At 52.4% G+C, this 23,155-nt stretch overlaps 2 protein-coding genes across 10 annotated transcripts in view; one reads left to right on the forward strand and one right to left on the reverse strand.

The window, feature by feature from the left end:
- PPARA (peroxisome proliferator activated receptor alpha) overlaps window positions 1–13,520 on the forward strand; it is a 70,991-nt gene extending 57,471 nt beyond the window's left edge. For 3 of the 4 annotated variants that reach the window (XM_069586170.1, XM_069586171.1, XM_069586169.1), the window contains 2 exons: window positions 1,802–2,249; window positions 6,364–7,246. In XM_069586170.1, the coding sequence (XP_069442271.1) occupies window positions 1,802–2,249; window positions 6,364–6,608 (693 nt within the window). In that variant the 3' untranslated portion in view covers window positions 6,609–7,246. Of the gene's footprint in view, window positions 1–1,801; window positions 2,250–6,363; window positions 8,354–11,220 lie in introns of those variants that run through there. The other variant, XM_069586167.1, reaches the window with a different exon arrangement.
- Window positions 13,521–13,690: 170 nt separating this feature from the next.
- On the reverse strand, window positions 13,691–22,839 carry CDPF1 (cysteine rich DPF motif domain containing 1). Of its 6 annotated transcripts, none has more exons than XM_069586174.1 (4): window positions 22,238–22,839; window positions 17,210–17,322; window positions 16,231–16,342; window positions 13,691–14,265 (listed from the first exon to the last, which is right to left on the reverse strand). In XM_069586174.1, exons 2-4 carry the CDS (start codon window positions 17,320–17,322, stop codon window positions 14,119–14,121), a joined length of 372 nt encoding a protein of 123 aa, XP_069442275.1. In that variant the 5' UTR covers window positions 22,238–22,839; the 3' UTR covers window positions 13,691–14,118. The 6 variants fall into 6 exon arrangements, with proteins under 6 accessions (XP_069442275.1, XP_069442276.1, XP_069442274.1 ...); XM_069586175.1 differs by having other exon boundaries at window positions 21,774–22,244; XM_069586173.1 differs by having other exon boundaries at window positions 21,485–22,244.
- Window positions 22,840–23,155: the final 316 nt, after the last annotated feature.

The raw sequence follows: 23,155 nt of genomic DNA on the forward strand, positions 1-23,155 counted from the left end.
GCCAGACTCCTCTGCCCATGGGATTTTCCAGGCAAGAACAGTGGAGTGGGTTGCCATTTCCTTTTCCAGGGGATCTTCCCGGCCCAGGGATCGAACCTGGATGTCTTGCATTCAAGGCAGTTTCCTTACCATCTGAGCCACCGGGGAAGCCCACTAGATCTTTATAAAATGATAGGACGGGTGGGTTTAGATGCACATGGTGAGGCCACGTTTAGGGAGCTGCCACAAGCATTTGGAGATTGTGGAGACTGTCTCAGAATGTGGAGCAGTGGTGGGGAGATTTCAGTCTCCTGCACCAGGAAAGGGGGTCCTGTGAGGCTTTCCGGTTTATCCCCAGAGAGCAAGGGTTTAACAGTGCTTGTCCATTTACTTCAACACAGATGCCAACTTTCTGAGTTACATGTATTTACATGCAAAATTTATTCATTCAATAGTGTTGGATAAGGATGGTTATCTCTAACGTCCATAAAATGGAAAAATTAAGAATTACTGTATGAATAATTTCCCTGGAGGAGGGCATGGCAACCCACTCCAGTATTCTTGCCTGGAGAATCCCATGGACAAGAGGAGCCTGGCGGGGCTATGGTCCATGGGGTCGCAAAGAGTCGGATACGGCTGAAGCAACTTAGCACGCATGCACGTAATGAATAATTTACCAAGTGAAAGTGAAGTTGCTCAGTCGTGTCCAACTTTTTGCAATCCTATGGACTGTAGCCCGCCAAGTTCCTCCATCTGTGGGATTTTACAGGCCAGAATACTGGAGTAGGTTGCCATTTCCCTCTCCAGGGCATCTTCCTGACCCAGGAATCAAACCTGGGTTTCCTGCATTGCACGGAGATTCTTTACTGTCTGAACCACCAGGAAATCCCAACTTACCAAAAGTTCACTGTTAAAATAGAACATATTCCCCAATGATCAGTGACTATGATCATTTCATTTGTTTTATCACTTTTCATTGATTTAAATATGACTTTGCCAAAATAAATACTAGGATTTGTTTTTTTTAGAGTCTCTGAAATAAATGAACCATTTTTGTTTATAGCTCAGGGCTCGAAGCCCTTGTAGCTCAGGGCTTCCCTTGTAGCATAGTCGGTAAAGAATCTGCCTGCAATGTAGGAGACTCAGGTTCGATTCCTGGGTGGGAAGATCCCCTGGAGAAGGAAATGACTACCCACTCCAGTATTATTGCCTTGAGAATCCCATGGACAGAGGAGCCTGGCGGGCTACAGTCCATGGGGTCGCAAGAGTCGGACACAACTTAGCAACTAAACCACCACCATCATTGTTTATAGAAAAAAAAAAAGAATTATTCTGATGATTGACTATTGCAGTAGTATTTGGGAATCCAGAGAAAATTATCAAATATTTAGAGTGGTTTGCTAATATTCTCTTTCCTGTGAGCTTTATTGCCAAAATCAGTACTTTACTTTGTTGCTGTTGGCCGTGCTGCAAGGCATGCAGGATCTTAGTTCCCTGACCAGGGACTGAACCCGGGCCCAAAGCTGTGGAATCACGGAATCCTAACCACTGGACCACCAGGGAGGTCCTTCACCTCCTTAGCAATGAAGTCCCCCCCAGTTCCAGGCGATGATGATGACTGTCTTTCTGATGTATATTGTCCGCTACTGAACGTCTTTTCACCCTCAGCCGATTCTGAGGCTGTCTAAGGGCGGGGACTGTGTCCTGCACGTACTTTGCTTCTCAGGCGGCTGAACTTCAGGGGCTACCCATCAGTTTCATGATAATTAAGAAGACAGCTTGTCACCAGTCGTCCAACTTATTCCAGTGTCTTGGTTTCCAGCCCTTCGTCATCCACGACATGGAGACGCTGTGCATGGCCGAGAAGACCCTGGTGGCCAAGCTGGTGGCCAACGGCATCCAGAACAAGGAGGCGGAGGTCCGCATCTTCCACTGCTGCCAGTGCACGTCCGTGGAGACCGTCACCGAGCTCACGGAGTTCGCCAAGTCCATCCCGGGGTTTGCAAGCTTGGACTTGAACGACCAAGTCACCCTGCTGAAGTATGGAGTTTACGAAGCCATATTTGCGATGCTGTCTTCTGTGATGAACAAAGACGGGATGTTGGTAGCCTATGGGAATGGCTTCATAACCCGTGAGTTCCTTAAAAGCCTAAGAAAACCCTTCTGTGATATCATGGAGCCCAAGTTCGACTTTGCAATGAAGTTCAATGCACTGGAGCTGGACGACAGTGATATTTCCCTCTTTGTGGCTGCTATCATTTGCTGCGGAGGTAAGTCGCTGATTTTGCGTCGGTGCCAGGGCACTTACGGCCTCCCGTCTTGAGAACCCAGCAGCGGTGAATCCGACGTGCGTGGCACGGAGCCACCGCTGGGGGCAGGTGGGGAGGGTGTCCGAGCGCCCACAGTGACACTAACCAGGATTCAGTGAGAATGAGATCCATGTTGGATCATATTGTAGCAAAGGTAATTTTTCCTGTCTCAGAGCTTTAACTTTTTAACAATTCTTATTTTACACTGGAGTATAGTTGGCTTATAGTCTTGTTAGTTTCAGGTGTGAGGCGAAGTGATTCAGATACCCATACACATACATCTGTTCTTTTTCAGATTACTTTCCCATTTAGGTGGTTACAGGATAAGAGTCCCCTGTGCTGCACAGGAGGTCTCTCTTGATTATTTTATCTATGGCAGTGTCTTCATGTTACTTTATATAAAACACATATCCGCCTACAAAACCGGAGATGTGGGTTCAATCCGTGGGTCAGGAAGGTCCCACAGAGAAGGAAATGGCAACCCAGCAGAGCCTCTTGGGCTACAGCTCATGGGGTCCCAGAAGAGCTGGGCACGACTGAGTGGCTGAGTGACAAGACGGCGACACACTTGTGCCACAGTGACATGTCCCACCTGTAACTGCGTGAATGATAGTTGGTCTGTAACAGGGTGCGGTATGTCAGGCTTCCCTGGTGGCTCAGACAATAAGGAATCCGCCAGCAGTGCAGGAGACCTGGGCTTGATCCCTGGGTCAGGAAGATCCCCTGGAGGGGGGAATGGCAGCCCACTCCAGTAATAAAGTATATTAGGGGGCATTCTCCTGGTGGCTCAGCTGTAAAGAATCCATTTGTCAATGCAGGAGATGCGGGTTCGATCCCTGGGTTGGGAAGATTCCCTGGAGAAGGAAATGGCAACCCACTCCAGTACTCTTGCCTGGGAAATCCCATGGACAGAGGAGCCTGGCGGGCTACAGTCCACGGGGTTGCGAAGAGTTGGGCATGACTGAGTGACTAAGCAACAGCAAAATATATTAGGGATCATTAATAATTAATATTTAGTGATATCTCTTATTATCATGGGCTTCCCTTGTGGCTCAGCTGGTAAAGAATCTGCCTGCAATGTGGGAGACCTGGGTTTTATCCCTGGGTTGGGAAGATCCCCTGGAGAAGGGAAAGGCCACCCACTCCAGTATCCCGGCCTGGAAAATTCCATGGACTGTAGAGTCCATGGGGTCGTAAGGAGTCGGACACGACTAAGTGACTTTCACTTTCATTATTATCATATCCATTATTATATATCAGATATAGTCATAGTAATATTACAATGTATATGTTATAATAACACCATCATATTCAGTCAGCCCTCCATACTCGTCAGTTCTGCACCTGCAGAGTCAACATGCAGAAAAAAAAATTCCAGAAGGTTCCAAAAAATAAAACTTCAATTTGCCACACACTGGCAACTGTTCACATACTGTTTACACTGCCTGAGGCATTACAGGTGGTCTAGAGGTGATGCAATATGTTTGGGAGGATGTGCATGGGTTATGTGCCGTTTTATGTAAGGGGTTTGAGCTTTCATGGATTTGGGTGTTGCAGTTCAGTTCAGTTTGGTCTCTCAGTCATGTCCGACTCTTTGTGACCCCATGAACTGCAGCATGCCAGGCCTCCCTGTCCATCACCAATTCCCAGAGCTTGCTCAAACTCATGTGCATTGAGTCGGTGATGCCATCCAACCATCTCATCCTCTGTTGTCCCCTTCTCCTCCCGCCTTGAATCTTTCCCAGCATCAGGGTCTTTTCAAATGAGTCAGCTCTTTGCCTCAGGTGGCCAAAGTACTAGAGTTTCAGCCTCAGCATCAGTCCTTCCAATGAACACCCATCTCCTTTAGGATGGACTGGTTGGATCTCCTTGCAGTCCAAGGGACTCTCAAGGGGTCCTGGAACAATCCACACAGATACTGTGGGACGACCGTGTTATAACTGTTCTTATCATTTTGTATCCGTCTTGCAGACAGTATTCTATAAAGTGCCCCACGGTCGTCAGTGCACTTGCTGTCTGTGTTGGTATACTTGTGCGATTTCATAATGAAAAGCATCAGTAGCTAGCTAACAGGCATGACTGCACAGCATGCTTTGCCAGAGGAAACGGATTCCAGTGAAGGAAAACCTGGGCCTCTGTGCGGGGAGCTGGCTCTGCAGAATTTTGGCTCAGCTTCATGTTCCTTTAAATAGCCGTCCTGGGTCTAAGAAGGTCAGCCCTCTACTGTAAACTTAGCTGACCCAACCCAGCCATGAGAGAGAGCCACGGGGCCACTGCTGCCTGAAGCTGTAGTGCCCCGTGAGTCCCTCGCTCGTGGAACTGAGGCTGGCCGCAGCAGCCCCAAGTCCGGACACGGAGCTGGATGAGGGTGGCCCAGCTCCGCGAGGTCTGTCCCTCTGGCCATCCAGCTGGGCACAGTTAGGTGGAGGTAAAAAGCAGAGTGGCAAGGCAGCCGTGTGTAATCCGCCACTGTCCTTTGCACGCTCAAGAAGCAGTGTGGTGGGGAAAGTGATGTATGACTGTCTATATAAGCAGTGTGACCACAGTTTTATAAAAGAAATTATAATCAGATCAGAAAAATATCTGGTGAGACATACATGAAATCTGTATGATGGGGCTACAATTATGAAGTGGGACTCACTTATTACTTTTTTAAAACTTCTCTCTTTAAAAACCTAATATTTATTTTACAATCCCCCCCCCCACAAAGAACGACAAGTCCACATTGCGAGCAACACTTCTGAAACCCTAGTGATGTGTGGGACTCTAAAGAGAGCGCCGCCTGTTGAATACACATGGTGAGGGCTGATCTTTCTGGGTCAAGGGCAGGATGCATGGTCTGAGCTGCCCCAGGTGCCTGGTGTCCATGTCTGAGCCACCTGGGGAGGCCACCTAGTGTCCACCTCACTTTTCTTGGTGCAAGCCTCACATGTCCCCTCTCCAGGTGTCCTCAGCCCCTCTCCAGCCTGTATCCATCCCCTCATTCCTTTCTGGCTCCGCCTACTTTCCGTCTGATTCATATTAGAAGGTGGGCTCCCCAGATGGCACAGTGCTAAAGAATTTGCCTGCCAATGCAAGAAACATAAGACACGGGTTCAAGCCGTAGGTCAGGAACACGCCCTGGGGAAGGAAATGGTAGCCCACGCCAGTATTCTTGCCTGGGAAATCCCACGGACAGAGGAGCCTGGTGGGCTACAGTCCATGGGGTCACAGAGTTGGACGCGACTGAGCGACTGGGTGCACGTACCCACACGTTAGACGGTACCTGTAGCGGTGCTTTATACCACATTAAACCTGTGTCGGACATAACCACACTGCTTAAATACTGTTGAAACGGAGTACCTAAGAAGATGTAGGAAGAAGGATATCATTTTCCATATTAGACACAAGTAGGTTCACTTTCATGCACTGGAGAAGGAAATGGCAACCCACTCCAGTATTCTTGCCTGGAGGATCCCAGGGACGGGGCAGCCTGGCGGGCTGCCGTCTGTGGGGCTGCACAGAGTCGGTCACGACTGAAGCGACCGAGCAGAAGCAGCAGCAGCAGGTTGTATGTATAGCTTCTACTCCTAATGTTTTGGGAGTTTTCCCCGACAGGTGGTCATCAGATAAACTCTAAATGAAGCAGCCACCCTGTAAGGTAACTGTGGTTTTAAGGTCATAGAAGTTCTGAGAGGGACTTCCTTTGTGGTTCAGCAGCTAAGGCTCCTCGAGGCCAGTGGAGAGGGCCCAGGATCGAGCCCTGATCAGGGAACTAGATCCCACATGCCCCAGTGAAGATGGAAGATCCCGTGAGCTGCAGCCACGACCTGGTGCAACCAAATAAATAAAATACACTTAAAAAAAGAAAAGAAATATTTAGGAACGATTATTTCTCCTGTCTGTCCCAGGCCCAGCGATTTGGGGAAAATGTAGCTCTGTCTTCTAGGCAAGTGGCCCGTGTGTAAAGGCGGCTGAGCTTTGGGTAAGAAAGGCAGAGTCCAGTCAGGATGTCTGGTTTCTCAGACTGGAAGACTGTTCTCAGCATTCCGTGCTGGTTACCCCACTCACCCTCTCTCCTCTCTCCTGAGGGTAGATCGGCCCGGCCTCCTAAACGTAGGACACATTGAGAAAATGCAGGAGGGGATTGTGCACGTGCTCAAACTCCATCTCCAGAACAACCATCCTGACGACGCCTTCCTCTTCCCCAAACTCCTGCAGAAGATGGCAGACCTGCGGCAGCTGGTCACGGAGCACGCACAGCTGGTGCAGGTGATCAAGACGGAGTCGGACGCCGCCCTGCACCCGCTGCTGCAGGAGATCTACAGGGACATGTACTGACGGCCCGGGCGCGCGCGCGGGGGGAGGGGCTTCTCCCGGGCGCGCGCGCGGGGAGGGGCTTCTCGCGGGTTTTCAGAGGCGGCGGCGCTACAGAGGAGAGACCGGAGCAACGCAGCTTTGCACAAATGTCCCCCGTGGAAACCTTGGAACAACGGGAGGTTTACTGCCTAGGTAACCGGAAGGCTACTCCACGTTTCTTTTTTGTAACCACTTCTGAGAGCAGTGCAGTCTTGAAATGCTGGTGAGAAGCAGCTACTAGTCAGGACTTGGGAAATGAGGGGAATGGTGTTGAGCGGTCTGATTTTTAATGTGCCTGATGTGAATCAATGCAGATCTCTTTATATCGTGTTAGGAATTTACCAGTGAATTAACCTCAAAATACGTGGTCTCTCTTCCCTTTTTACCCCCTTTTGACTGTTGTGCTCTTTTTTAATTTTGAAAACTAATCAGCACTTTTTTAATTTTTATAATCCTGTAAACATAGATGTCTCCAAAGGTTAAGTATTTTAAAAGCAGCGAAATATTTATTTGGAAGACTTCGGTTCTGTTTCCTGAATTCGAAGAAAGACAACGTGCTATTTTTGAATCACAGGATTTAGAATGTCAAAGAATGATTTCAATAAGCTTATCGAAATGCACCGGGTGTTTCGTTTCAGTTTGCTGTTTTTGTGGTTGTAAGTAGTATGTGGAAAAGTCTGTTCCCAGGTGTGTGTAGAAGATTCCAGAAAGCCATGTCTCAAGGCCCCTCTGGACTCGATCCCCTCCCTGTTTTAAGCTAGCACCTGTGGTCAGCAGGAACAAGAGGGACTGAAGTGTAGGCCACTTCTCATTCCTCTCGGCTCGATTCCCTATCAAATCTGAATCCACCGAGCCGAGCTGTTTGGGGGCCAGGGTCGCGTCTCCATGGGCAAACTGACAAGTTATTTGTGAATCTTGCTCCAAGCCCCCTCTGTCAAGGCAGCTCCTTGGTCTTTTTCTGTGTTGCTGTTCTAAATATGCAGCTTTGTTTCTTTTAACCCCTATTGGTGGCAGCTGCTCCCTGGGGTAGAGAGGACAAAGTTCCTCTGACTGTATAGCGTGGGGGTGGGGCCGGGGGTCTCGCCTCGAGAATGGGCCAGGGTCGGGGGATGAAATGGTTTCATTTGGTCTCAGGATTCACAACAGGCTGGTGGTTTTCGAAAGGATTTCAAGAGTTGTTTCCTTTTCCAGATACATATATAAGGTGGCTTTACCAAAATCTAAAATGTCTGATTCAGCCTTAAAGGTCAAGTTCTCAACCTCAGTCCAGTCTGGAGGCAGTGTAGTTTATGGGTTTTGTCTAGAGCACATGGTCCTGTCCACCACTTGGATTAACTGTCCCGTCAGAGAGCTGTCAGAGTGCCTCCCCACCCCCTGGCTGGTTCAGCCCCTGGACGCCTCCTGGGCTGGCAGCCTTTTTGACCCTTGACGCCCCTCCCCTCTGTCTTTGGGACATTTGGTTCTGTAAGGTCTTTATTACCTGCCGTTAAAGAATGGCTAGGACTGAGTTTGAAAGTCTCCACGATCAGCATTATGATACAGAAAACTGAGACTTCAGCGTAAAAAAAGCCAGCCTCACAATTAGGACGGCTTTGTACATATTACACGCTCGGTGATGCCTTTATCTTTTTTTTAAAGATGCAATCAAAGGGCCTGCTGGAGGCGAATGGCAGCATTTCCGCTTTAGAACTGACGCCAGTCAGGGGGCACCCTAAGTCAGAAAGGAGGTAAGCTGAGTCACAGGTGCACCCGTGTCCCCGCTCTTCCCTAAGATGGGCACTCCCTGGGCTGGCGAGCCTGGAGGCCCGGCTCGTGCGAGGTCTGGGGTCTCGGGTTGGATCCTGTGCGTGCCGCCTCTCGCTCTAGTGTTTCGGGACAGGTCTACTCACACAGACACGGCTTTGGAAAGTGAGGCCCAAGACTCAGGCTTTCGGAAGACTTGTTGGTCCTGTTTAGATTCTCTTAGGATCTATCTGAAACAGCTCCTAGCTCATGCTTGCCATTGAACAAGCTGACTGCCGGCCCAGGCTCTGCATCCACGGTGTCAGCGAGCATCTGGTCCTCTTGGGGTCCGGCCAGACCACCAGGGAAGCCCATGGTGAAGCCACAGAGGACCTTGGCCTTAAAGCAACCTGACATTGTTCACTTGCTAATAAGAAGAAATTCACTTGAAATAACAGAGCCACTCATTGCCACTCAGAGTATCTGGGGTCACACTATCAAAGATTTCTCCAAGCACTGATAGTCAAATTATGGATGAATTATTCACCAGTTTAGTATATGATAGTGTTTCAAACAGGAGCTATGGAAGGAGCACGCTTCTTGCTTGTGATATTTTAGCAGACATCAGTATAAGGTCCAGTGGAAGCGGGTTCCAGAAACTTCAGACAACAAGTGTAGAGCCAGCTGCCCTCGGTCCTGGATGCAGGTCATGGCGAGACCCCTTTTACCACCTTGATCCGCTCTTAAGCCATCGTTTAAACCTGGTTCTTCATTCCCTCACTTACCACCAAGTGCCAAACTCCCCAGAGGCCGCAGACTACTGGGGACCTTTGTCTGGACAGGTGGACCATGGGGCTCCTCCAGGCCGCCTGGCTGCCCCCCAGTGGCGCTCCTCTCTGCCTCCTGGGCATTTCCGGTTGGGGGTCCCACGGGCTCACTTCTGCCCCTGCCACACTGCGAGAAGTCTGAGGGCTGCACGCCTGGACGCCGCCTCCCTGACGTTCAGTGTCAGAGGAGCAGTTTGGCGACAGCCCTGCCCACTGCCTGCCTGGCCCCCGGGAACCCTGTGACCTCTACACAGCTCTCTGGGAAGAGGGGCTCAAAGCATCTTCCCAAAGAGGATATACGCATAGGTGTCAACAGTGACTGTGAATCAAAGGCAAAGAATTCCAGAATGCCTGAGAGCTGGCCCTGGTAAAGCAAGCCCTTCCTTCCACTTGAAGAGCATAGAACACGGCAGCCTACGATCTGAACAGAAGCTCCAGGCACAGGTAGGGCCCTTGGTTAGATGATGGATGATGAGAAAGCTATTAATTGAGCAGCTACTGTTTCCGCAAATCTGCAGCTGGACAGCCACGTCAATAGGGCTGTCACGTGCCTCTGTTAAATCTAAGATCCACGGAGCACTGGGGCCTTCAGCGCATCCCTAGTCAGACCGTCTGTGATCAGGGCTCAGAGACTGTGTACCCACCGCTGCTGTGTGCACCCTGAGACACGGAAGCCTATGTGGATTTTTAAAGGAAATTTCATCGTTTAAAGGGAGCCTTGGAAATTCCCTGGTGGTCCAGGGGTTAGGACTCTGTGCCTTCGCTGCCGAGGGCCCAGGTGACCGGCCCACGCAGGGCCTCCCTCCTCTGCAGCTTCACCTGCTGGCCGAGGAGGAGCCTGCTCACAGGGAGATTCTGGCAGGCGAGGGCAGAGAGAGGCGTCTCTGTGCAAGCCTTCGTCAGCGCGGCTCCCCGCGGCCTCCACCCCGAGTCGCACCTGAGCCCCTCTGTGCCTGGCTCCTTTCCAGCCACTGTGACACCAGGCACATTTTGACGGCTCGCGGCCAGATGCACGACAGAGGGCTTTTTTTGTCTTGACCCAATGACCACACTCGTCTCTGGAATGTCTTAAAAAGTCCTGTTTAAATATAAGTCCATTGTTTCACTAGGGAGTCAGGTGCTTCCAGCTAAGACCAACTTGGCCACTGGCCTGGCCTTCAGTAGGGGCTTCCAGGGACCCTGGAGAACCAGCAAGTGCCTCTTCAACCCGCGCGGCTTCCAAAACGCGGATGCTGCGAGGGAGACGTGCAGGTGCTCCCGGCTCCCCACCTGCGCCGTCAGTGCGGGCTCTGGCGTCACCTCCAGGCCTCAGACCCTCCAGGGGGTCGGACTGTGTCATCCCACCTTCGAGTGGAAACAGCGGGCTCGGAAGGACTGCCTGGACGTGTGGATTGGGCCCCGGGGGTGGCTTGCTTCCGCTCTCCCGGCCCTGCATTTGAGGTGGGCTAGGGTGCGTCAGAGTGGCCCCTGTGGCTGAGCCTGACCCCCGGCTGCACATGTCCCTGGAGGGGTCGCTTGCTGCTGAAGCTTACAGCAGCCGTGTCGATTAGAGAGAGGCAAGGGGACCGTACTGTCCCTAGACGCCACCAACTGAGGGCTTAACTATCAAGAGGTGTCCAGGGAGGGTTTTCACAGCGCTGTTGCTACAGACACTGGACTGTATCTGTATTTGTTCTTAAGTCTTGGTCCAAGTGGGCTTATGGGGCTCCCCTGGGATGACAGATTCTCGGCAACGAAATCTCTGCCTGGAGTGGTAGCTAAGGGGATTCCTGCCTTAGCTCTCTAGACGGCACAGCCCGGGTGCAGCAGGGAGGCTCTGCAGACAGCCCCGCTGGGAGGAGCGGACCAAGGGCCGTGGCGGGGAATGCCGACCAGCCGGCCTGAGTGCTGCCGACTGCGCGCCGCCGCCTGCGCATGCTCCCCCTTCCCAGGGCTGACTTTACCGGGGCACGCTTTCCTCTGGGGAACTTCTCTCCAGGAAGATCCAACATTAGGCTCCAAAGGTTGAGGTCTGAGTGTTAGCTGAGATTTACATCTCTTTTTAGGCCCCATTTTTTAGCACAATTAGGAAAATGGTTCTCAACCTTCAGCCAGGGACGCGCACCAGAGTGAAAACAAGGGCAGCAACTTGGTCTGACTGGGAATACAGGAGGCCCTCCTGCTTCTCCGGGAACTGCCAGCGAACTAAACTGTGGTACTGGGAGTGCTCTAAGGGAAAAAAAAAAAGACCACGCGTCTTCAAATTCATCTGAAGAGTTACGTGACGCTTTCCATGATGCTGTCTGTGTGGGGTGGGGCAGGTTCCTGCTTTACTCCCGCTTAGAACAGAGCCCCCTGCCTGAGGCTCACTAACACACGCCTTTTCCTGGCTTGAGGCACCCAGACTCCTCAGATGTAGACTGTCTGCTTCTCAGAATTTCAGGGAGGCAGGAAAAGTATAACCCCCTGGGGAAGAGGGGGCCACGTGATGTGGTTCAGCTGGAAGACACGGAGCCACATGCTTCTGGAATCCTCTGCACAGGACGGACCACACTGCATCCACGCCAAGGTCACATCTCGACTGAGCAACTCATAACACCGAGGACCTCGGGGGCCCTGTGGCTGTTAAATGCATTATTTGGGAAAAAAAAAAAAAAGCGAAGAAATAGCAATTTTTTTACATCGCAAAACAGCAAACTGAGACCTGGGTCAGGTTTTTTCATTTGAAAATGTGTTTGCTAGTTTGGGTCAAATGTGAACAGCTTCCCTGTTTCCCCCAGAGAAGGCAGCATAGCCGCCGCCTCCTCTCTTGCCTCCCCCACCACTGCCACCCCCAGCGGTGTGGCCAGCACAGCGTCATGCCAGCCGGAGTGCAGACCAGACCCCACCACCAGCCCTGCCTCCTGGGACGGAAGGTGGGGGCCACGGGCAGAGAGGCCCTGGAGACGAGTAGCTGATCTTTTCCAGGAAAAATCATTCTGTTTGGGGAAGTTTCTTTTTAAAGGCACAGATGGTCTGGTCCTTTCATCAGGCCTAAAAAACAACGTACCTCACATGAGATGGACACCACTCACTGCCCTACAGTTACAGTATTTGTATTCGAGAATCACTTTTTTTCCCCTACATTGTATGGTAAAAGGAACTATGTTAATAGCTATATCTTAAATACTGTGATTTGAGGTTGTGTTGTTTTTTTTTTTAATCATAATATTTTACTAACCTACAATCATGCATCTGACAACAAACATTGGGATTCTTTTGAGATCAGTGTGAACTGATGTATACTGTTTAGTAGCTTGGCTCTTGGACCTGCTGGAAACACACAAAAAAAGCTGAAATGTCACAACAGAACTACAGCTGCATGCGCACGCAGGCCCGCCCCTCCCCGGACACCACGCACGCACGCACGCACACACGTCTGAACTCTCCTTCTCTCCTGAGCCATCTGGAATTTATCTCCCTGTAAATCTGTTCTCTTCATCATTTCGCATCTGAGCAGCACAGGCACGCCTGTCTGTCGATCAGCAAGGCAGACCCAGGTTAGAAGCCAACTTCATGCAAGCAGGGTCGGTCCCACCGGAGACGCGGAGCTTCTCTTATGGAGTAAGCAGCTGTCTGCTCTTCAGGGAATTACTACCTGGGGGCTGTTACCAAAGAGCTCTGCAATCTGAGAGATGCTGAGACAGGGACTCTCACTGGCTGCTCCTCTGGCAGCCTCCAGTGGAAGCCACAGACCCCGTGAATCTCCCGGGCGACTTGTTCCAAACCTGGGTGGGCTTCTTCCTGATGCGTGTCTGTGCCTGGGGCACACAGGCACAGAGGAAGCCTTTGCCAGACATGCGGCAGAGCCACGCAGCTTCCAAAGCCAGGACTGAGCGTGACTCCTTGGTGTGTGTTGGTCCGTTACTGTTCTTGGTGCCTTAATGTTCTCAAAGCGTTTAGGGGCTGACAGACCCCTTGTATTTCATACTGAACAGGAGCAATTCCAAAGCAGAGCTTTTCTGGGTAGGCTCCAAATGACCTCTGTGGCTCAGCCCCCTGGGTGTGATCGGTGGGGCACCTGGGGTCAGGGAAGCCGGGGTATGCAGAGGACAGCAAGTGGGATCTCCTTGGTCACTTTCCTGGTGGTCGTGCCAGGCAATTAGAAAATGGCTATAAAATAACGTTAATTAAAAAAAAAAAACTGGATCGTATTCATTTTCCCTTAAGGAGACTGAACTGATCATGTATGTTAATTTCTATCCTGAACTGATGGGAACTTACATGTTTGGAATGTCCTACTGTAAGACTGATGAATGTAAAGAGTTAATTTCAGGGTACAGTATTGCCTTAATGGTTTTAAAAAATAAACTATTTTTAAAGATTATTTGGGGAGTTTTGAGTGATGCTGTGAGATGAACTCCCTGGCTGGAAAAACCAGTACCAACTATAGGTCTGCCTGAACCCAAGCCTGAGGTTGTCTCCACCTGTGAGGGTCCAGTAATAGAGTGGACCTGGGACAGTGCGGCCCAGAAGACAAGACCCAGCACCAACATCGTCAGTGAAAGCTCTTTATTCGTCCCCTCATCAGACATGTCTCTATCACCCCCAGGCAGTGTGCGCTGGCCCTGCAGAAATTATACAATCGGACGGAGCAGTTCTACCCACTAAGGACTGGGGCCACACGGCGAGCCCACGTCAGCGTCTCACCAGCTGCTAAGGTGGGGGCTGTGAGGCTGGGAGGCTGCGGTCCCTGAGCGTGGGCATCTGGGGTCTGCCTGTGGGCGCCGTCTCGGCCGGCATCTGACTCTGGTGTTGCTGCAGGCAGACCCCAGCCCCCTGGGCTCCAGACATGGCTCCCACGGCCCAGAGAGAAGGCCGGCACAGTGGCTCCATCTCGGCCCCGTCTCTGATTTGGGCCATGGAAGCCCGCGTGGCCACGAGCCCTGGGTGGGCACCGCTGCGGCCCTGGTACCAGACTGCACTCATGGTTGAGAACTGCGCTGGCTGGCAGGCCTCGTGGAGGGGACTTTCCTTTTCTCCAAGTCTTGCTGAATTTCCTGAGGGAAAGCATCCACGTTGTCCTGGACACAGGGGAGGCAAAATCTCTTCGAGTAGAATAAACTGCATTCCTGAAAGAAGGGAGGGGAGTGCTGAGTGCGACAAGAAGCCCAGTGCAACATCTCCCAGAGGGCAGCCCTTCACTGCAGGCAGGGCAGCGGGGTGAGGCAAGGCCCCCAGATACACACATCAGAGAGGAGCTGGGGGGTGTGGCCAGAGCCAGACAGCGAGAGGGACAGTGGGGCGCAGGGGCCTGGCTGCCCACCTCCAGGAGGGTGGTCCTCATCTAAGAGAAGAGCCGGTGGGCTTCTGAGAGGGCAGTGGGGGCAAAAGAGCCAGGGCCGGAGCCCGCAGGCCGTGGGACTGGTTGGGTGAGACCCGTGAAGGTGGCCAGGAGACGGTGCAGCCCGGCTTCTGCAGGGCAGGGCTCCACTGCGGGCCAAGGCTGAGCACAAGCCCGGCCCAGCGGGCTGGAAACCCGAGGTCCCTCCCTCTCCTGGCTATCACGGCGGTGAGACGGGCTCGGTGACACCGGTGCTAGGAGCAGCCGGGGATGGGAGGGACGGCCCACAGAGCCGGAGGCCACCGCCGAGTGGCTGGTCTGGGCAGGAGGTCAGAACTGCTCCACCACGTACAGTGGCGAGCGTGGCACCCACTAACGCTGCACTGATTTCCGTCCGGCGCAGGGCCCGGGCCTGCCTCCCAGCTGCCCTGCAGCCAGGTGTGGCCACGTGGCTGAGTCTGCTCAGCGGCGTCACCACAGCTGTGTGCCACCTCCTGGTCAAGCTCTCTGAAGGAACAGGCGTGTGCGCTCCTGTCCCTTCCCACCAACGGGGATGTAGATGTGATGGTGGGAGCTGCGACTTCTGCAGGGGACCCAACAGGTCCTGCGCTGAGGACCACAGCTGTGCCCCCCCAGCCAGCGCCACTGGGCCGGGCTGTTTGTCTCATCTGTCCCGTGTATCGGGGTCCCTTCCTTCCAGGAACTTAGGCTCTGCCTCAACCAAGACAACTGTGGAGATCTGACGCCACACGGGGGCCCATCCCCTCTGTCACCAAGTGCGGCCCGAACTCCCAGGGCGGCAGTCCTGGCTTCCCCCGCCTGGCCCCACTCCCGACTCCCGCTGCGTCCCGTCCACACAGGGCCTCCACGGCGCCAGCTGCCCGTCTCCTCACATGGCCCCACAGTGGAGCGGCTCCCTCTGGGCCTTTGCCTGAGCTGAGGCTTCCTCCCACCTGCCAGTCTCATCACCTTGACTTCTGATGGATGGAGACTGGCTGTCCCAATCTGCTCTGTGACACAGCCCCCCTGCCACTCCGCTGCTGGCCCTCAGCCCCCAGCCAGAATACTCAGGGATGCTTGGGCTGCAGAGTCACTTGGGGTAAGGGTCTACACAGCTGCACTTCCATCCGTCCTCGGGTTTTCACACAACAGGCTCAGCTGGCCCAGTGAACTGGGCAAACTCCACCTCTCCAAATCTCAGTCTCCTCACCTGTAAAATGGGTGCAGCACTGCTCTGCCTAACTAGGGCTGGGATAGGAATAAAGAAGGCATTGCTGGCAACACACGTCCCAAGCACAGGGTCTAGCACACAACAAATGCTCCAGAAAAAAACGCCCCTTCCTCTGGAGGGGCCCTGGAGGACAATTAGAAAGAAGGCTACAGTCCCACGGAGGGAAGAGCACAATGCCAGCTGCACTTGGTGGGGGAGGGGAGGCGATTAGGGGCTAAGGGGTTGGGGGGGCGGTGCAGAGCCTCCAAGAATCTCTCCTCAACGCCCACTGAGACCCTCAAACTGACCCCAGCCTGCCTGTCCCCAAGCCCTCTGTTGGCTGCAGGGACCCACCCATGATGAGGCAGAGCAGCTGCCCCCGCCAAGTGACCGTGAGGGGCCCAGGGACACCAAGGCCAGGAAAGGCTGCCGCTCACACTGCCCCGGGAAAGGCACAAAGGTCACCTCTCCCGAGACCACTCACGTGAGGTCCCAGCCACGGGGTAAAGAGAGAAGGGCCCCAGGCACACGCGGCTTACCCACCGGGCCCACACACACCAGCCTGCTGCACATGCTGCACCTCGAGCCGACGATCAGGAATCTGCCCTTGTCGGGGGTGAAGGGGTCCCTCATCACGTAGCTCTCCTCCAGGAGGCTGCAGGACAGGAAGTGGGGGCGGAAAGGCCCAGCCTCTGCTGACAGGAACCGGGCAGCTGCACAGACCTCCCTGGCGGCCGCCCGCTGTGGGCGCTCATCGCGGGAGGGGCTGGGGCTGGGCCCCCACTGCCTCCAAGTAGTAGCAGAGTGGAACAAAGGGGCCAGCCCGGGACTGAAACAAGACCTGCTCCAGGCTCCGCAACAGTCGCCGAGAGAGCGCCGCTCCTCCTCCGCCCAGAGAAGGGCTGCGGCAACTCCACCCCAGACCCCGCCTGACTCAACAGCATGGGGCTGGGGGCAGGCACAAGTCCGCTCCCCACCCCCATGACGCCCACTCCCAAACGGCTTCTGCGCAGGGAGCACGTGGAGGCTGCTGGTGGGTGCCCTGCTGGCCTCCAGTGCATCAGAAAGGAGACCAAGAGAGTCCTGAGGCGACACCCCCAGGATCCCCACAGCCGGAGGGAAGAGGCCTGGCCCCCAGCACCTGTCCCACGTAATGGACTGGTCAGATCCTCACCAGGTGGTGCCTGATGAAGGACAAGCTGAAGGTCAAGAATCAAGGCCTGGGACCCACTGGCTCCACTGCAGGCCTTCCCTGGGCAGATGCTGGCCCTCAGGGCTCACTCCTACCAGAACAGGAGCCACAGGCAGCAAAGTCCACCCGAGGCTGGACCCTGGGCCGAACATGGAGGGAGGGACTGGGAGGTTCCAAAAGAGCCAGATGGCCCTTGAACCCTTCAGGTGTGGGTCACACTTCAAGCACCCAGAGCCTGGGCAGGGTGGGCCCAGACGCAACACCCAAGCTGTGTCAGATTCAGGCCAGCGAGCTCTGGGAAGGCTCCTGGGCTGGGACCCTGGTACTCACACGACAGACTGGCTGTCAGGGGGCTGCTGCCCCTGGTAACTGTACGGAGCTGTTAAGGCACAGAGCTGGCACTTGAACACACCCAGGGGGTTTCGCTCTGTCTCACACGCCATCTGCAAGGCCAAGAGATGGGGTACATCACCCACAGAACTAAGCAGCACCCACATCTCAAAGTCCCCACTGCCTGCTTCTTGCCCACGGGGAGACGGGCACCGCACAGACGAGGAGTCTCCAGTTCAGTCGCCCACAAGGCCTGCCCACGGCCACACACGCTCGTCAGGTGTCCATCAGTTCAGGGCGCCCACAAGGCCTGCCCACGGCCACACACGCTCGTCAGGTGTCCATCAGCTCAGGACGACCACAAGGCCTGCTCAAGGCCACACATTCTTGTCAAGTGTGCATAAGGTAACCACCAAGATAAGACTACAGGCTAGGCCAAAAAATGAGCCTCAAACTTTAAAAGCCTGAAATCATAAAGTACCTTCTCTAACCCCTAAATAAGTCAATTAAAGTCAGTAACAAAGAGATACATGGAAAATCTCCAAATGTTTGGAAATTAAATGATATATTTCTGCATAAATCATGATTCACAGAAGAAATCCCAAGAGAAATTAGAAAATAGCCTGAACTAAATGAAAACTAAAATATCAAAATATACACAATGCTGTTTAAGCTGATTTTAGAGAAATTCACAGCTTTAAATGCCTAAACTGGAAATGAAGGTTTAAAATAAGTCATCTAACTTTCTACCTTAAGAAGCTAGGAAAAGGCAAATTAAGCACAAACTACACAGAAAAAAGGAAATAATAAAGAATAGAAATCAAAGAAATAGAAAATGGACAAACAATAGGAAAAAAAATCAATAAAACCAAAGCTGGTTACTTCAAAACGTCAGTAAAGTTGATAACCTCTAGGTAGACTGATCAAGAAAGACAGAAGATGATACAAATTACCATAACGAGGAACAAAACAGGGGGCATCACCAAGACCACAGACATTAAAAGGGTAAGGGAATGCAGTGCCATTTTCACCAAATGAACTCCACAGTTTACATGAAATAGACACATTTCTTGGAAAAAAAAAACACCAATTATCAAAAGTGACTCAAAATGGAGAACCTGAAAAGACCTATATTTATTAAGAAAAGTGAATCTATAATTTTAAATTTTACTTTAAGATGAAACAGAGCACCAGCAAAACTTCATTCCCAGATGGCTTTACCAGCAAAGTGTCAAGCATTTACAGAAGTAACAACAACCTACAGAAACGTTCAGAATTACAGAGCAGGGCGGCTTTCCTGGTGGCTCAGTAGTATGGAAGCCACCCACCAATGCAGGACACAGAGGATGGGTCCCTGATACCGGGAAGACCCCCATGTGGAGGAGCAACTGAGCCCACGCACCAGAGAGCACGGGAGCCGCGAGTGCTAAAGGCCACGCACCAGAGCCCGCACTCTGCAGTGAGCAGACTGCCGCAACGGGGAGCCCACACGCCACCAGCAGAGAGCAGCCCAGAAGGCCCGCGCGCAGCAAAGACCCGGTGCAGCCAGACACAGATGCACGGATCACAGGAAAAGGAAAGCAGAGAGAGGAAGACTGCCAAAGAAATTCTGAGGCCAGTATCACATGAACCACCAAAACTGCCAGGAGTACCCTGATACCATTAACTGGACTAGACTATTAGCTGATACCTGATTAACTGATACCCAACAGCATCAACTGGAAAGACCAGAGATCTCTTCAAAAAATCAGAGATACCAAGGGAACGTTTCATGCACAGATGGGCTCAATAAAGGACAGAAATGGTGGACCTAACAGAAGCAGAAGATATTAAGAAGAGATTACACAGAAGAACTGTACAAAAAAGATCTTCATGACCCAGATAAGCACGATGGTGTGATCACCCACCTAGAGCCAGACATTCTGTAATTCGAAGCGGGCCTTAGGAAGCACCACTACGAACAAAGCTAGTGGAGGTGATGGAATTCCAGCTGAGCTATTTCAAATCCTAAAAGATGATGCTGTGAAACTGCTGCACTAAATATGCCAAGAAATTTGGAAAACTCAGCAGTGGTCATAGGATTGGAAAAGGTCAGTTTTCACTCCAATCCCAAAGATGGGTGATGCCAAAGAATATTCAAATTACTGCACAACTGCACTCATCTCACACACTACTAAAGAAATGTTCAAAATTCTCCAAACCAGACTTCAACAGTACATGAACTATGAACTTCCAGATGTTCAAGCTGGATTTAGAAAAGGCAGAAGAACCAGAGATCAAACTGCTAACATCCGCTGGATCACAAAAAAAGCAAGAGAATTCCAGAAAAATATCTACTTCTGCCTTATTGATTATGCCAAAGCCTTTGACTGTGTGGATCACAACAAACTGTGGAAAATTCTTCAAGAGATGGGAATACCACACCATCTCACCTGCCTCCTGAGAAATCTATATACAGGTCAAGAAGCCAACAATTAGAACCGGACAGGGAACAACGGACTAGTTCCAAATTGGGAAAGGAGTACGTCAAGGCTGTATATTGCATACACTTAACTTATATGCAGAGTATATCAGGCGAAATGCGGCGTAGATGAAGCACAGGTGGAATCAAGATTGTCGGGACAAATATCAATAACCTCAGATACACAGATGATACCACCCTCATGGCAGAGAGTGAAGAGGAACTGAAGAGCCTCTTGATGAAAGTGAAAGAGGAGAGTGAAAAACTGGCTTAAAACTCAACATTCAAAAAATTAAGGTCCTATCACTTCATAGCAAATAGATGGGGAAACAATGGAAACATTGACAGCCTTTATTTTCTTGGGCTCCATAATCACTGCAGGTGATTGCAGCCATTAAATTAAAAGACACTTGCTCCTGGGAAGAAAAGTTATGACCAATCTAGACAGCATATTAAAAAGCAGAGACATTACTTTGTTGACAAAGGTCTATCTAGTCAATGCTATGGATGTGAGAGTTCGACTATAAGAACACTGAACACTGAAGAATTGATGCTTCTGAACTATGGTGTTGGAGAAGACTCTTGAGAGTCCCTGGGACTGAAAGGGGATCCAACCAGTCCATCCTAAAGGAAATCAGTCCTGAATATTCATTGGAAGGAGTGATGCTGAGGCTGAAACTCCAATATTTTGGCCACCTGATGAGAACTGACTCCTTTGAAAAGACCCTGATGCTGGGAAAGACTGAAGACAGGAGAAGGGGACAACTGAAGATGAGATGGTTGGACGGCATCACCGACTCAATGGACATGAGCTTGAGCAAGTTCCAGGAGTTGCTGATGGACTGGGAAGCCTGGTGTGCGGCAGTCCACAGGGTTGCAAAGAGTCAGACACAACTCAGAGACTGAACTGAACTGATTATAGGAAAACTACAAAGCTATGACAAACCTAGACAGTGTATTAAAAAGCAGAGACGTCACTTTGCTGACAAAGGTCCGTATAGTCAAAGCTATGGTCTTTCCAGTAGTCATGTAGGGATGTGAGAGATGGACCATAAAGAAGGCTAAGCGCCAAAGAATTGATGTGTTCAAACTGTGGTGCTGGAGAAGACTCTTGAGAATCCCGTGGACTGCAGGATGAAACCAGTCCATCCAAAAGGAAATCAACCTTGAATGTCCATTGGAAGGACTGATGCTGAAGCTGAAGATCCAATACTTTAGCCACATGATGTGAAGAGCCAACTCCCTGGAAAAGACCCTGATGCTGGGAAAGATTGAGGGCAGGAGGAGAAGGGGGTGACAGAAGATGAAATGGTTGGATGGCACCACCGACTCAAAAATACATGAGTTTGCGCAAGCTCCCAGAGATAGTGAAGGTCAGGGAAGCCCGGCGTGCTGCAATCCATGGGGTCACAAAGAATTGGACACAACTAAGTGACTCCGGGAGTTGGTAATGGACAGGGAGGCCTGGCGTGCTGCAATTCATGGGGTCGAGTAGGACACGACTGAACGACTGAACTGAACTGAAGCCACCGAATAACAAAACAGAGCAATATCCTTCACAAGCAAAATTCTTCAGCAAAATATTAGCAAACTGAATCCAATAATACATAAGAAGCTGAGAGCATCAGGGCAGACTGGATTCCACCCAGGAATGCAAACCTGGTTCAGCATTCGAAAACCAGTGAACGCAACTCAGGAGAGTAACAATACAGGAAGAAACAGGGCACCATCACTTCAGGAGACGCATAAATTATAAGCATGAGAGAATTCAACAGGATTTTACAAAATTCAAGGCTCCGAGTGCTGTTTCAAACCTTCCTGGGCACGTGAGGCCTCTTTAACTCAGGAATTATCTTTTCCCAAAGACTCCGCCGTCCACCGTCCATACAGCAGGCTGCGCTGGTTTCGGCTTCCCTCACGCGTCCCCTGCGCTCGCCCACCTCCCGGCCTCGTTCCTGGCCTTCCTGCCGCCTGGAGGGCCTCCCTCGCGTCTCCAGCTAGGGGCCTTCCCTCCGGCTGCCCTGAAGTTTCTCTCTTCACCTTCGGCTTCCAGCGGTTTGAATATATATCTACTTCCCCGCCCCTCCCCCCTTTTCAACCTACTTATCCTGCATTAAGCCGTTTGACCTGTAGTTTAGGAAAATCCTTAACCACTGTCACTTCATGGATTTCTTCCTCAGCCCCCTTCTCTCTCGCCTCCCACGGACATCTCAACCGCAAGTACGGTGAGCTCGGGTGGTGTCCCCGCGGGTCTCGGGACCTCTGGGGTCCCTCTCTTTCTGCCGCCCTGCCGTCAAGTCCACTGACTTTTCCCCCTCGGTTCTGCCCAGTCAGCCGACCGGCCCTCGGACGGCTCCCGGGCCCGCAGCGCCGCGCAGCGCGCGAACGAGCCGGGCGCAAGTTCCGCGGCCTGGCCCCACGGCGCCTGCCTCTGCCTTCAGAACCCCCGAGTTCTCCGCGGAGGAACCCAGGCCCGGCCAGGGCAGCGGGAGACGCCGGGAGGCGACCGGCGCGCGGCCGCACGCGTTCCCTCAGTGCCCGCCAGGCCGCCAGGCCGCGCCACTCACCTCCGCTGCCTCCGCGGCGGCGAGGCCCAGGCCTGGGCGCGTGCGCGGCCCTGACCCTCGGCCGCCGTCCGCCCTGGGCGCCTGCGCGGCGGGGGCGGGGCTGCGCGGCGGGGCGGGGCTCCGTGGCGGACTTCCTCTTCGCCTTCAGCTTGGCTTCCGCTGTGACTCAGAAGGTGACGACTCCGCCGGAGATGTGGGAGACCCGGGTTCGATCCCTGGGTTGGGAAGATTGCCCTGGAGGAGGCCATGGCAACCCACTCCGGTATTCTTGCCTAGAGAATCCCCATGGACAGAGGAGCCTGGCGGGGCTACAGTCCTTGGGGTCGCAAAGAGACACGACTGAATGCCTTTCATTTTCGCTTCACCCAAGATCTGCTGTCTGACAGGGGCTGGGCAGCCCTTGGCGCGCTTTGACTCGTTCACCTTGGCCTGACGTCCTGGCTGCGCGGAGTCTCTCAGCTTCCTTCTCGAGCCTCAGTGCTGCCAGTGTGCAGCCCCACAGACCGCCCATCCCCTGAGGTTTGTAGCCCCAGGCAGTTTCGCTCACCCTGTGCTTCCGAGAGAAATACGCTGATCTTAGTTCTCCCGTTACCTGTCTCCTCACTAGGACGGAAGCCCGGGTTCTGGGCGAGCCCTGCCCGCAGTGGTTAGTGTGTCCTCTGAGACAACAGATAAAAGGGGTTCAAAATCGGTCCTGTCCCTTCCTGCTGTCCTTAAAAGCTGTGTGCGCCTGGGACTTGCCACTGTGCTCCTCCAAAGCCTTGAAGTGACCTAAGTGGCCTGCAGTGCCCTTCATCATCTGGGCAGATTCAAAAATGAAAACCAATGCTATATAATCTTTGAATTAACCCAAAGAATGCTCCTGTCCTGAGTCTCAGGAATTAGCAATCACTTTTGTTATACTACTAGAACATGACC

This window comes from Ovis canadensis, chromosome 3 (assembly GCF_042477335.2).
Source record: "Ovis canadensis isolate MfBH-ARS-UI-01 breed Bighorn chromosome 3, ARS-UI_OviCan_v2, whole genome shotgun sequence".
NCBI lineage: Eukaryota > Metazoa > Chordata > Mammalia > Artiodactyla > Bovidae > Ovis > Ovis canadensis.

Bases quoted from the DNA above. Each gene is read 5' to 3' on its own strand.
- CDPF1 (XM_069586172.1), bottom strand. From the start codon at position 21,556: ATGGACGGTGGACGGCGGAGTCTTTGGGAAAAGATAATTCCTGAGTTA. The intron at 17,323-21,484 runs GTTTGAAACAGC...TTGGCCTTGCAG, and splicing joins GGCCTCACGTGCCCAGGAAG to ATGGCGTGTGAGACAGAGCG. The intron at 16,380-17,209 runs GTGAGTACCAGG...TCCTGTCAGCAG, and splicing joins CCTGACAGCCAGTCTGTCGT to AGGCTGGGCCTTTCCGCCCC.